The sequence below is a fragment of the Drosophila willistoni genome, assembly GCF_018902025.1.
Source record: "Drosophila willistoni isolate 14030-0811.24 chromosome XL unlocalized genomic scaffold, UCI_dwil_1.1 Seg141, whole genome shotgun sequence".
In the NCBI taxonomy this organism is placed as follows: domain Eukaryota; kingdom Metazoa; phylum Arthropoda; class Insecta; order Diptera; family Drosophilidae; genus Drosophila; species Drosophila willistoni.
Genome location: NW_025814052.1, coordinates 10,779,493 through 10,792,925, shown reverse-complemented (window position 1 = coordinate 10,792,925; position 13,433 = coordinate 10,779,493). Strand labels below are relative to the sequence as shown.

Sequence of the window (13,433 nt, the reverse complement as noted above, 5' to 3'; positions counted from 1 at the left end):
CATTCTAAAGGTATTTTAGTTTCATTTTTCGTGCTGCTGTGCCCCCAAAAGTCTGCAACATTTTTTAGTGTGAACTGACAAAAACACGAACTAAGACTTCATGATATCCACATAGCAACTATGGTACAAGGATACACAAGAAAAGAGACTATAGTAAAAAGCTTTTATACCTAAACGCCTGGCAATGGCTAAAGCAAGCTAGGTAAATGGTGAAGATGAAAGTTAGAGGGGGAAAGGCAAAAAACACACACTCCCCCACCTTCTGGCCACTATTTTTGCGGCTAGGTTCAAGTTGAAACTTTTTTAAATTGCCTTTTGCATGCGAGCTAGCACAAAAAAAATAGCAAAACGGATCTGCCAAACTGCATAAGAAAGCACTGTACGTGGAAGAGCACAAAAAAAAAAAAGAAGAAGTGTCATAGTCATAGGAGACAGAGGCGCGCACAGTAATGGGGATGGCTATGGCTATCCTCCTAATGCATCCATGCCCGACAAAGCAATTTTCTGCAAGTGGCTGACATAAAAGCCATATTATATTTGGCTAAGTGTCACCGCTGGCACTCACACGCCCTGCCCTGGTTCTTGCCCTCATTGTGGGTGGGTTAAGAAAAAAAAACAAAAACTATTAAAATATCGCTGGAAAAGTTTTTGTTTATGTTTTGGGTCGCCTGCGCTCCATTAGCCTTGGACGTGCCTGTCGTTGGTTTTGCAGCAAAAGCAGCTCCAACAGCTCCAACGCCTGTTTGGATTTAGTTTTCCTTCTGGTTTTGCCTTTGACTCAGACTCAAACTCAAACTCATTCGCTCGTTTTGTATATATTATTCGTTGTGTTTTTTTTTTTTCTTCTATAGCACCAGCAGCTCTTTAAGCGTTTTAATTAAAACTTTGATTGCAGCCATTAAAATATTGCATACAAACACAAAAAAAGAAAAGAAAAAAACAAAACGATTACTTTGAAGGAATATGAGGGAAAAGTTGTTGCAAAAACAAAAAAAAAAAGAAAAAGGAAATTAATTACGGGAAAAGCTTTATTATATGCAAATGAATGTCTTGCATATGGCAAAATAGACAGAAAGTCGCAACTTCAATGAAAACTAAAAGCAATTCAATTCAGTCGTCATATCACTCAAATCAGGTAAAGCTGATATCACTTTGAACGTATTTAACGTTTTACATATATATTTGTTTAGGGTCAACAAAACAGACCTCAAAATCGAACTTACAGAATGGCTTTAAGTATAAACTAACTGAAGTAAAGAATATTGATAACTTTTGCATTTTAGTTGATAAAACAAATGTTTGGCGAGTTCACATAGTTGTAAAATTTGAGGAGTGAGATTTTAATTACTTCTAGTTTTACCCACTTGTACCTAATTAAAATAAGACAAATGAAAATGGTGAGCAAAGATTTCATTTGGCATAAATATATTTAACTATTTTAGTAAACAATAATTAGGAATATTACTTTGCATCTTTGGATGAAAGCCACATAAAAGATAATTACAGCAAGCATTGTCACCTACAACACACACACACACACACACACACATACAACCCCATAACCACACCCACCACAAATACAAACACACACACACACACATTTATGTGCATATAACCGTGTGTGCTTAAGACTCATAATGCGTTTAAGCTGTTTATTGTTTTTTTGCACTCGCAAATACACACACACAGCCAGTTGTTTAAAGTATACATATATATGTGTGTGTGTGTGTGTGTATGTGTGTATGGCTATGTGTATTTGTTTCAGGCAAATATAAAAGAGCCAGTGGTCTTTCTTGTCTGCTAGATACTTCAGTCTTTTGCCACATTTTTTGGGGGCTTTAGGGCTTCGATTATATTAAGCCAGGAACAATGTGAATGGAAAATTCATTTCAAATAATTCAGAATATTGCAGTCTTTGGCCAAATTAAAGCCTTAGAGACGCAAAGCCTAGTAAATTCGGCCGGCAATTTGTGTGGCCTCCATTTACCCTTAAGTATGCTATTAAAAATTTTCAAATGCCAAGTTAATTGCTAACAATATGCATCTGTGTGTGTGTGTGTGTGTGTACACATATGTATATGCAAGGTGTCTACGTATGTACATATATCTCTTCTTATTTGGTCGTAATTAACACAACAGGTAAACATTTTATAGCCTCTTTAAGCTGTTCGTTTTTAAGCAAGCAGCAACAAAAGAAATGCCATACAGAAAATGATGAATAAGTCTATAAGAAATTATATATTTATTAAATTATAAATAATCTTCTTAAATATTTTTCTTTATCAGATATGCTTTGATTAAATTATTGATTGAATGAGAGGTGGAAATATATATATGTATATTCAGGGCAGATACAACAATCAGTTTACAGTCAATAATGGTAAAAAAAAAGAAAATGGATTCATTGATTACACAGGCCAACATTTTCGAGGCCATGAAAAAGTGTTCTAAGTTCAATAGGTCTTTTATAGTAATTTGGGGGTGCTGATTACGGCCCTGTACTTAGTTTTTGCCCATCACGTCAGGATTTCGAAAAAAATGCCTATTTATATATTAAGTATAATTTAAACGCAAATTACACAAAATCAAAGAGGCGTTTCTTTGTTATTATGCATATTATCATACACTTTGGATACTGTTCCAAAATGAGTATAATTCGAACCAAAAAGTATGCTATAGGGATTCAAAGAATTTGCAACTTGTTAATTTTAAAGAAATATTGTAATTTTATGCATCTAACAAATTGTTTATAAGTAATGTTGGCAAACAACAGCTATTTAACTTAAGCAAGAAATTCCACAATTCGTTAAAAATGTAGAAAAACAATTGTTAACTTTATATAGTATACTTTTGGGTGCCTATTTTCCAACCCTAGATCCCCTAATTTTACAAAATCTGGACGTGATGAACAAAAACTGAATATGCAGTCAGAATCAGCGTATCCGAATTAGCTAAAAACACTTCTCAGCTTAACGTCACCAAAAATCATGTCGGCCTATGTTATTCAATAAAATATGATTTAATTAGGCAAAGCAATTACTGATCACGATATAAGTAAAGGAAATATATATATCTATTATTTAGCATTAATCAACCATTTGATTTTTCGCTTCTCTAGTCTGACTTAGAGTCTCTCCATCTCTTCTTCTCAAACTTCAACTAACTTTAAGCTGTTAGTTTATGTTTTAGCAACTCCAATTATATAAGCTAATAAATTATAATTAGATATACATGAAAAACAAGTCTTTTCATTTAACAAAAGGTTAAAAGTTCTAATTAAAAAGTCACTTAGGGGATTTATCACTTCGCCTCCCAAGGCGAAACACTTAGATAAGAACAACAAAATTAACAATACTAATACGGGAAATTATCTTGGTTTTAATTGCTGGGAGTGCTTGCTTTTTAGTCTCAATCACTTTGAGTATAATCGATATAGTGTTGGCAATTTCAAGTGCAAATTACCTAGTTAATATTTTTGTGTGTGTCTTGTTTGAGGTGTTTATTCGTTGCAGGTGCGCATACTTTTGGATCATACTGTCAACACAGGCAATGTCCTTGCTTTTCGCTCGTTCTCATCGTCACCAGCCACAATAATGCGCAGTGCTCATTAACGTTATAAAAATAATTGCTTCACACACACACACACACACACACACACTTAAATAGAAGGGCATGTGAATTACGTCTGCCATGTGCTAAATTCCAATTAACTTGCATATGTGTGAGTCTTTGTACACGTGTGTGTGTGTGTGTGTGTGTGTGTATGCATGTAAATATGTGTAAATGAGTGTGAGAGGATGTCATCTCGGTTGCTTGGCCAAGTTGGTAATCGTCCAAGAAGAAATATATACATATACATATATAAAACAGCCAAGTGCTAATGGACCAAATGAACACCCTTAAAATGCTTTTAGAAATTAAAATGAAATTATTATCCAATTAAAAGCAAAGATAATGCCCAACTAATTAACTATAGGAAAGTATTATCGTGTCCCATTTGCAAATCGCATATGCCCCAAAAGACAATGACATTGGCGGCTATGAGAAAGGTAAAAACAAAAAAAAGACTCTTCCAACCCGTAGAACAATATGGCATTTGATTATGCAAATGTGCAAAATGGGTGAGGGTAACAAAGAGGGGATTGGGATGGGTGTGGGTGTGGGTGTGGGTGAGCGAGTGCTTTACTCTACCCACAGCCACAGTTTGGCACTTGGCTCGTTAAATTTGCATAAGTTGTGAGGCTGCCGGCATCGAAAATTATATATCACATATGTGCCCAGTCGCAGCAGCAGCATCATCATCATCATCATCATCATCGTCATTATCATCGCCATCATCACCATGCAGAGCTCATCTCGAACAAATTTATTTGAAATTTTTGCGTTTCGTTTTGCGCATGTTTATAACAAAAATTCAATTTTCATCTATGCCAGAAAATGAAGCACGGTGAGGTGCATTTTATTTAACAAGTTTGTCTGGGCAGTTTAGTTCATCAGATAAGTGTCCACTTCTAACGTTTCAAATGTCAAATATCACTCATACGACATGTTGACATTTCTTGGTCATTTATGTCTTATCTTCGATACGATTCGACGGTAAATTCTTGACTGATATCGAGCATTTAAGCCACAAGTAAACCTATTAACAGATCTATAACCAGTCGTAACCGGAGTGTCGTTAGCTGTTTGTTTGTTTGTTTGTTTGTTTTCTTCTTGTTGTTGACGCTTCTTCACTTGTGCTTCGTTCACTTGGTTTTTGTGTTTTTTGCAACTCCATCCTAATGGCATGTTCTGATTTTTGCGCGAGACAAAAAACAGGCAAAAGCTCAATGCAAACAACAAAGTAAAACACGACAAAAGCAAAGCAAAACGAAACGTGTGGCATAACCTCAGGCGCTGAGGCACGCTGGCACGCGTATATCCGCCCCCACATCCATATAGATTCCTGTGTGTGTGTGTGCGTGATGTTAAAATCACGCGGACTTGTTCACTGGTTCTAGTCAACAAGCAAAACAACCAAAAAAAGAGTGCGGGAGGGTGGGGGATGGGGATGGGGATGGGGAGGTTAAGAAATTTGCAAACACTCAGCTCACTCGTAACAGCGACCATTAATTTTGTAATGTCGCATTCGCAAATTGATTTTCTCGTATTATTTTGATAATAAATCTAGCCCCATAATTCTATACATTTTGTGTGCGTGTTTTTTTTTTTGTTTTCTTCGTTTTGTTTTATTTATGAATTTTAACCCGTTCTACTTTTCTCTGTTCTGCTTTCGTTGTAGAAATGGCCCTATTGCTGCCCGCTGCCCTCTCCCGCAATCGTCATGCCAATGACAGCAGCGATATTCGCAGGAATTTGCGCACGCGTTATCACGACTCCTACAAGCACAATCGAGATCATGAGTAAGTAATAAGACTAGCGAATAGAAGTAAATTTGAATTAGCCCATAAGTATGCAGCAAAGTCTTTGCTCACAAGAGAGATAAGTTTCCAGATAACTGCACTCTGTGGTCAAGAATTTGAAAGCACATCCACTTAATTCTTAATCCAAGAGAAGAACATTCAGCTTATAAGGAAAATGTATGAAATTACAAGGATACTAAGAGGACATTATTGATGTTCTGTAACAATTCAAAGATTGATGTGGGCAAATTCCATTGGAATGTAAAAGAAAATACAACATTCATATGACTGGGTGTGCATGACTATGTGTGTGTGTGTGTGTGTGTGTGTGTGTGTGTGTGTGTGTGTGTGTGTGTGTGTGTGTGTGTGTGTGTGTGGGGAGCCGCAGCTGAAACGAATAACACTAGAGATGATAAGTGTTTTGCTTTGTTTTGTCCTGTTTGTTCTGTTCGTTTCTGTTTCGCACCGCAAACAGAAGAGCACATCGAGGACACTCAAGGACATGTCGTAGACACTTGGCCAAGTTGCCGTTTAGCTCCTTAGCCAGCTCCCTCCCCCTCCCATACGTATACATATCTTTCCTCCCACCAAAGCAACCTGTCCAAAAGGCGTATCATAAAAGTCAACCTAAAGAATTAACAACGCGTCAAATCAAGGCAGGCTTACAACGCATTTTTATGCGTTCGTGTCCGTTGTGTGTTTTTTTCTTTTTTGGTTTTTTTTTTATGATGGATTTTTATTGCATTGCGTTTTACGTATTTCTTTGCCCATTTCCTTGGCCATCAAATTGTTTTGCATGTCGCTTGGCCATAAAAATCAATGGCTAGCAAATTTGGGATTAAACTTTAAACTGTTTTTTTTTTTTGCTTCTTCGTTTTCTTATTTCGTTTGGTGTTTGGTCAATGGAAACGCACCCATAAAATGAATGAGGATTTTGCATACAAATGTCTACGAAAAAAAAAAATGCCAATAAAATACCTGTATAATAGCACCATTTCAAAAGCTGTAGAAGAATACCAAGAAAGTACTTGGAAATCTCTGTCAATAAATTATTTAATCCTGGCTTTTGAATTTTAGGGAGTAGTTTAGTAATTGTTCATTTTAACAGGACACAGGACATCGAGTGTCCATCAATTGGGATGTTATTTCCAATGAATTCTTTAAGTTTTGGTCTGAAATCTCTTAATTTATTTAATTTAAACATCGCTTCAATTCGCGTTTATCGATCGAATGTTAAAATCCGACATTAGACATGGCCTAAAAAAAGAAATACCAAATGAATACCATGGCTGGATGGCTATTTTCATTTCCATCAATCACGTGCCGCATACGCCATGTTGTACAAGCCGAGAAGTGACTCCATCCTCGGGCTCAACCTTCACCGTCTTCTTCATCATCATCATTATTATGGTTGTCATTATTATCATTTCGAACATGGACATTGCTCGTTTTTATATTTGTCCGATTCTTGTTGTTGCCATTTTCGTTTTCGTCTTTGGCCTTTGTTGGTTTTCGTTTTCTTGATGTTTTTTTTTTTTTTTTTGTTTCTTTTGCTTTCTTAAGTGTTTTTCTCTGCTCATCAAAAGCCGTTTATTATGATACGCTTCACTTTTGTTGCTTGGACACAGAATTCATACACACACACACACACACACAGAGAGAGAGAGACAAACATACACATAGACAAACAGAGAGAAATTAAATTAAATCCGCAATTTATTATTTTATGCTTTTTCATTTAATTTTATGTTTGGCTTTCTCTCGTTCCCTTGCTCTTTGCATTTAAGTTGAATATTAGTCTGACTTTAGTCTGTCTGCGGCTGTGTGTACATACATATATGTATACATATATCCAATTTATCTATCTATTTATCTATCTATGTATTCGTTTGTTTGAATTGTCTGCTACAAGAGATAATTTTTGGGGCGCGAGCTAGAATTGGTCAGCTTGAAAACTGTTACTTGACATGGAAACTTAAAGCAATTACCAATCAGAATAAGAATAATTCGATTAGGATATCTTTTCAGCAAGTAAACAAGTAACGACTAAAAGATAAAAACAATTATTCACTTACTCAGTATTTACTACGATCTGCTCACCAAATTAATTTTACAACACTGCAATTAGAAAACCGATGACTGTGGGGGGTAAAGCGGCGCCGTTAACTGAAGCGCCCCCCTCTCAGTTGCAGCTTTTTATACGCAGCAGGGGCAGTGAAGAGCAAAAGAATTGCCCTCTCGCTAAGCACTTTCCTCTCTCTCGCTTTGACTTGTTCGCTGAGCGGTAGAACGTGAACTGAGCCGCTCTCTCCATTACTAAGTCACACTCTTTGGCGGCGCTAGCATTTTTATGCATGTGTGTGAGTGTGAGGGAGTTGCTACGGTTTTGGCACAAAAAGTGAGCCAAGAAAAAAGAAATGATCTATGTGTGTGTGCGCTTTCTTATAAACATGTTAACATAAAATGAGAGAATTAAATGCAAGAGCAAGCAAATGCAAGATTCATTTTTACATGCGTAGGCTCTTTAAATTTTGCGTAGAGTGAGAAGTGGGGAGAGGTAGAATATGTGTGCAAGTGAGTAAGTTGCAGCAATAGAAAGATTACAAATTAAAAGAGAGACATAAATAGAGAGAAATTGATATTTACGCATTTGGTTCTTAACTTAGAAATGCAATAAAAAATATATATGTATGTACAAGTTTGTTTTACATTGTTTAACAAAAATAAAAATGTTTTTTATAAGAACTCAGTTAAATAACAAAATTTATTTTATATTATAGGTAGCCCTTTGCAAGTGTATACAAGAACGTTAAATAAAGGATATAAACTGCTTTTTGCAATTCATTTGGCCAATTGTTTGCTTTTCTAGCCACGCCCATTTATTTTTCTTTGTTATCTATGTGGTGTGCCGCCCACTTTATTTATCCAATGATTTGTTAACTTTCTAAAAGAGCTAGAGAAAGAGAGAGAGAGAGCGAACAAGAGTGAGATGGGGGCAAAAACTTTTATTGCCTTGTCAGCGATATGGAGAGGACGACGACAACGAAGACAGGGACAAATTATGAATTATGCACTCGACAAAAAGTATAAATAAATAAATAAATTACGAAAATAACAAAAGAAAAATACCCCAAAAAAAAAAACAAACAAAAACAACAGTAGCAACAACAAAGGCAACGAATACCATAAAGAAAAAACACGGAAGATGAAAATAAAAATAATAATTCGCCACAATTTAATTTACATAATGACAGTGTCAAGCGGCTGCTGAGCAGCACGTAAAGAGCATACACACACACACACACACACACACACACACACTTATACACAATAGATGGATGAATGGGAGTGGTGAGAGTTTGGCAAGGATAAGGGGTAGCAAAAGAAATTAAAAAGACTGAGGGGCATTGTAGAAAATTCACACTTTTTAATGCGATAAATTTACAAGGCAACTGGGAAATCTGCAGTCGACAGCCGTAAAGTAGGCAACACCCCAGCACACGCCCCGCCACAGGCCACACGCCGTTCGCCATTTCCCAACCGCCATCCGCCACCCACCATCACACCTGACAATAGGATTCTGAATTCAGAATTAAAGTAAAAACTCCATGCCTGGATGCTGGTGCTGGTGCTGGTCTTGCGCCTACGTGGGCCAACAATAAAACGTTTTAAGCAGAAATCCCCATGAGGATTAGCCTGGACCGCATAAATTCCCTCTCAGACAGAGAGCACAGAAAGGAGACCAAAGACGCAGACAGCATTGGCAATGGCGATGGAGACAAAAACAAAAAAAAAAAAAAAACAAAGACCTAGAAAATAAGTAGAAAACAGGAGCGGATTAAACGACTCCCCCGACTCGCCCTTGAATGTTAATAACTTATTTGTTCTATTAGTCTACAGTTTGCCCATTGACTAATCCAATGCGCGGTTTGAATATCAATATTTTTGCACCAATTATCATTAGCTAATGTATTCTATTTCAAAATTGTATTCCACTCCTGTTCCTTTTTTTTTTGCTTTCAACTTGATTGTTAGTCTTGGGGTTGGCTCGGAAATTGAAGACAATGGTCTGCGAATTGACAGATTTTATGACTTTAGACATACACAGGGTAGTCTGTGCCCTGCTACCTTTTTTGCCAAGAACCTTGTCTCATTTGCATAGGCAGCAGCAGCAGCGGCAGCAGCAGCAGGTAAAAGCAGCTGTCGCAACAAAAACAACAGCAGCAACATTCAACATTCGCACTTATCGCGTATTTTGTTTGCGTTTGTTTCGCCTTTTTCCCATTTTGCATTTTCTCCATTTTGCATACGTTCTTTTGGATGGGTTTTTGCAAAGGGAATGGGGAGACAGATGGGTGGAGGTTGACAGTAAAATAAAAACCATAAAAATGCGTAAAAGCTGCTACTTTATTTTCATTATATACAAACTCCAAAGCCCGTGGCCAGGCCATGTCGTCGTCGTCGTCATCGTCGTCGTTTTTATGCCAGTTGATCTATGCAGCTGCCGCACTTTTGTGTTCTTGTTGTTGTTGTTGTTGTTGTTGTTGTTGCTGCGGCTGTGGCTGCTTTGCATACTTTTAGGGGCACTCAAATTCTACTTGTTTTTCCAAATTGAATTATGCACTTAATGGCGGCTAACCAAAGGACAGTCTACCAATGCCATTCGGTCAGGCAATGGCTTAACATAAAGGCAATTCACAAGAGGCAAAGAGAGATAGAGCCAGAGGGAGAGTGAGATGGAGAGTGGAATTATTAAATTATAATCAAAGCTTAGACTGCAATTTAATATCAAATTCTTTGGTCGACAAAGCTTTACAATAACAATTTTTAATACAATATTTTCTACAATCAAAATTGGTTACGGCCATCAATCAATTTTTATTGTCCTCTTTTCGCTTAAGAATTTCGAATATTTTTTGAAATAACTTAATAGTAATTAAAAAAAAAAAAAAGTATATATTATATGCTTTTTTTTCTCTTCCTTTTTTTTTACCTTTGGGATATTGTCAATATCAATTATTTGGCAGACATGTAATAGAAACAGTTTGGGGAAAGAAATTGGTTCAGTCTAATCTACATGGTGACAGCTTTATTTGCACAAAGAGCTCGGCTCTGGCAAGCCGAGCGAAACTGTCACAGCAATCCCCTTACCACCAATCCTCAAAATCTCCCTGGCCTGTCCGCAAATCCGCTTTTGCAATGGCCCCAACAGCCCCAAAAGTATGCAGCAAAATTTGTGCTGCTGCTCAATCATCATTAAAAAAGAAAAAAAAAACGCAAGTAGAGAAAGAGAGAACGAGGAAAAGAGAAAGAAAAAGAATGGAGAAGGACAACACGGCCACGTCCAGCAGAGTCTCTTTAACATTTCCCTTTTGAGGCGATTCACTCAAGCGCCACAAAGTGCTTCCTTTTGGCAAGTCCAAGACATTGGCCCATCGTCCTTGTTGTCGTTGTCGTTAGCGTTGTCGTTTCGCCTGTTGCTCCAAAATCCAAATTGCAATGTCGCCTCGTCGTTGTCATCGTCGCCGTTGTCGTTGTCGTTGCCGTTGTCACTTCCGGTGTGGCAACATCGTTCTCGTCGGCATTTGTAGGCAAAATGGATCGGGGCCACTGGGCAGCATTTGGGATAACATTGGGGCAACCAGTCGACGACCTGAGACTGCCGCCTGCCTGCCAGCCAGCCAGCCAGCCAGCCAGCCAGCTGTGAGGCAACTTTGTTGAGCAATTATTTTTAGCGTAAAAGCAGAGTTTCGTTTTCGTATTACTTGTGTTTCCTTCATCCCATTCCCTCTTTCTTTCGTCTCATTTTATTTTTATTTTCTTTTTTTGCACCCCACCATGTTCTTCTCCTGGTTGCCCTTCTTATAAGCGAGTGCAAATACTTTTTTAAGTGCCTGTATATATGTGTACATGTTGTTCTCCTTGTTATTGACAGTTGTCGGCCCTTTGAAGTGGTAAAATGTTTGACAAGCAAATTATGTTCCTCCTCACATCCCCGGAATCAAGAATTTGCACTGAAGATTAGCTATGACCCACAGCTAATAAAACTGTCAACTAAGAAGGCGGCACATCTTAAGTTTCCAATCTTAATAATTATTATAAACTTTTAAATAAAAGGCGTCTATGAAGTTTATTGTTTTAAACATTCCGGTTCGAGATACTCCATTATTAGAATTCTTGACTCTTTCATAGAGGGAAAGTCCTTTTCAGCTTTTTGTAGCATAGTTTTGGGAGTTCACTTCAATTTTTATAGATTATCAAATTAGGAAAATTCCCATAGGAACGATCGTTCGAAAACAGTGACTTCGATCAATATCTTCGTTATTTCCTATGCTAAGAGGCTAAGGATGTCTATTGGACATTTTCCAAAAAGTCCACAGGATGTCCATTGGACATTTTTTAAAAAAGTTTCAACTCCTTACAGTACGAAGTTTGATATCAAAAATATCACTTTCTTTTTGGAAAACTCTTAACTTTTCAAAAAAAAAAACTGCTTACTGTGATTAAGAGAAAATGATTTTGCCTTTTTAGTTTTCTTCCTGCTATTTTTTTATTTAATTCATTATCAAATTTAACAAATGTTCAATAACGATGAATAAGACTTTAATCAGAGTTCTGATTTTAAACCAAATACTGCTACGTACGATACAAAAGTTATATATTTCAATGGATTTTAGTGACGAAATATAGTTTTGAATATTGAAAGTGATTTACAATTGAAAATCTCGCCTAACCCACATTTAAAAGAAGTGCTTTAATTATGTGAAAAGTGTGTTCAAGTAATGTCTAAGTAAGAATGTGTTACTTACTCGTCGCATTTCTGTTATTTCTTAATTAACTATTCATACTTCAAATGAATCACTTACCTACTTATCGCATCTCTCTATGCCCCGCCTCACTCTTTACTCTATACGACCACAAACCATAACAATTGTTTTTTATGATCGCATCTTGTGTTTGTTTTTGTTTTCTTTCTGTTTTTTTCACCCCCGACCCCGCCTTCTTTCGTGCTGGCCAACGGCTGTGTCAAAGCCGCTGTAAACTGTTGTACGATACTTTGCTTTTGGACTGGCTAACTTCCCATAGCCATCCCCATGACTGTCTCCCCATCTCCGCCGCTTATGGGTCTCCTCTTGCTGCTTGTCTTTAATTATGTTTTGCTCTTGAAGTTTTGTGCATTGCCTTGTTTATTTTTATTACTTTGTGCGGCGGCTGCCTGTATATTTGCATTAATTTTTTCAATTTACCTTTATAGCCGACGCGGCACGAGGCACGAACACAGACTTGGGCATTGGCATGGGCATGGGCAGAGGCAATGGAACCCGCAGTTAATTAAGCTGTCAGCTGCTCCTGCTTCTGGTCCCCCACTCGCCACAGCCTCCTCCTTCGCATTCACCCACACTCGGATTGCCATGACTCTTTAATAATATTTTTATTAATGCTGCTTCGTGTTATTTTCTTTTTTTTTTTTTTGTTCTTCATTCTTTTATTTATTTTTTTGTTTGATTGTATTTTTTAGTGAGTTTTGTGTGTGTGTGTGTGTGTGTGGCCTGAGTCCGACGCCGATTTTCATTTCCGTTGCGCCAATTGAATGCAGGAGACACTACCTAATTTTAGATTTGTTTGACTGGCGTCGATGGGCGAAAAGTTCAACTTTTGTAAATTCAAAGAGAGAGAGAGAGAGGGAGAGAAATGTGAAATGGGAAAGATGGTAACTTCCTGTGAAATTCAATTGAAGACTAAAACTCGAACGGATTTTCAATACTCTCTAAATTGAAGTTCTTCGATTATGATGGGGCAAGTTACTATATAACTTCTGCTTTGCTTTTCCATTGGAAGCATCCCTAAAAAAGACACCCAAGATGGCAGACCTCGAATCGCATTCAATTTGGACCTCTATTTACTTAGTTTTTTGCTAAAAGTCCGACTTGTAATACTTTTCCAACTTCCATAATGTTTGTATAAAATAAGTTTTGGCTTTGATAACCAAGACCAACCAAACTGGAATAATTATTTTGTAACATATCTTGA

At 37.2% G+C, this 13,433-nt stretch overlaps 1 protein-coding gene across 3 annotated transcripts in view; it reads left to right on the top strand.

Moving 5' to 3' along the window:
- LOC6641088 (myb-like protein H) overlaps positions 1 to 13,433 on the top strand; it is an 80,542-nt gene that overhangs the window by 63,833 nt on the left and 3,276 nt on the right. For all 3 annotated transcript variants that reach the window (XM_023175330.2, XM_023175329.2, XM_023175331.2), the window contains exon 4: positions 5,282 to 5,402. In XM_023175330.2, coding sequence (XP_023031098.1) covers positions 5,282 to 5,402 — 121 coding nt within the window. The remainder of the gene's footprint in view (positions 1 to 5,281; positions 5,403 to 13,433) is intronic.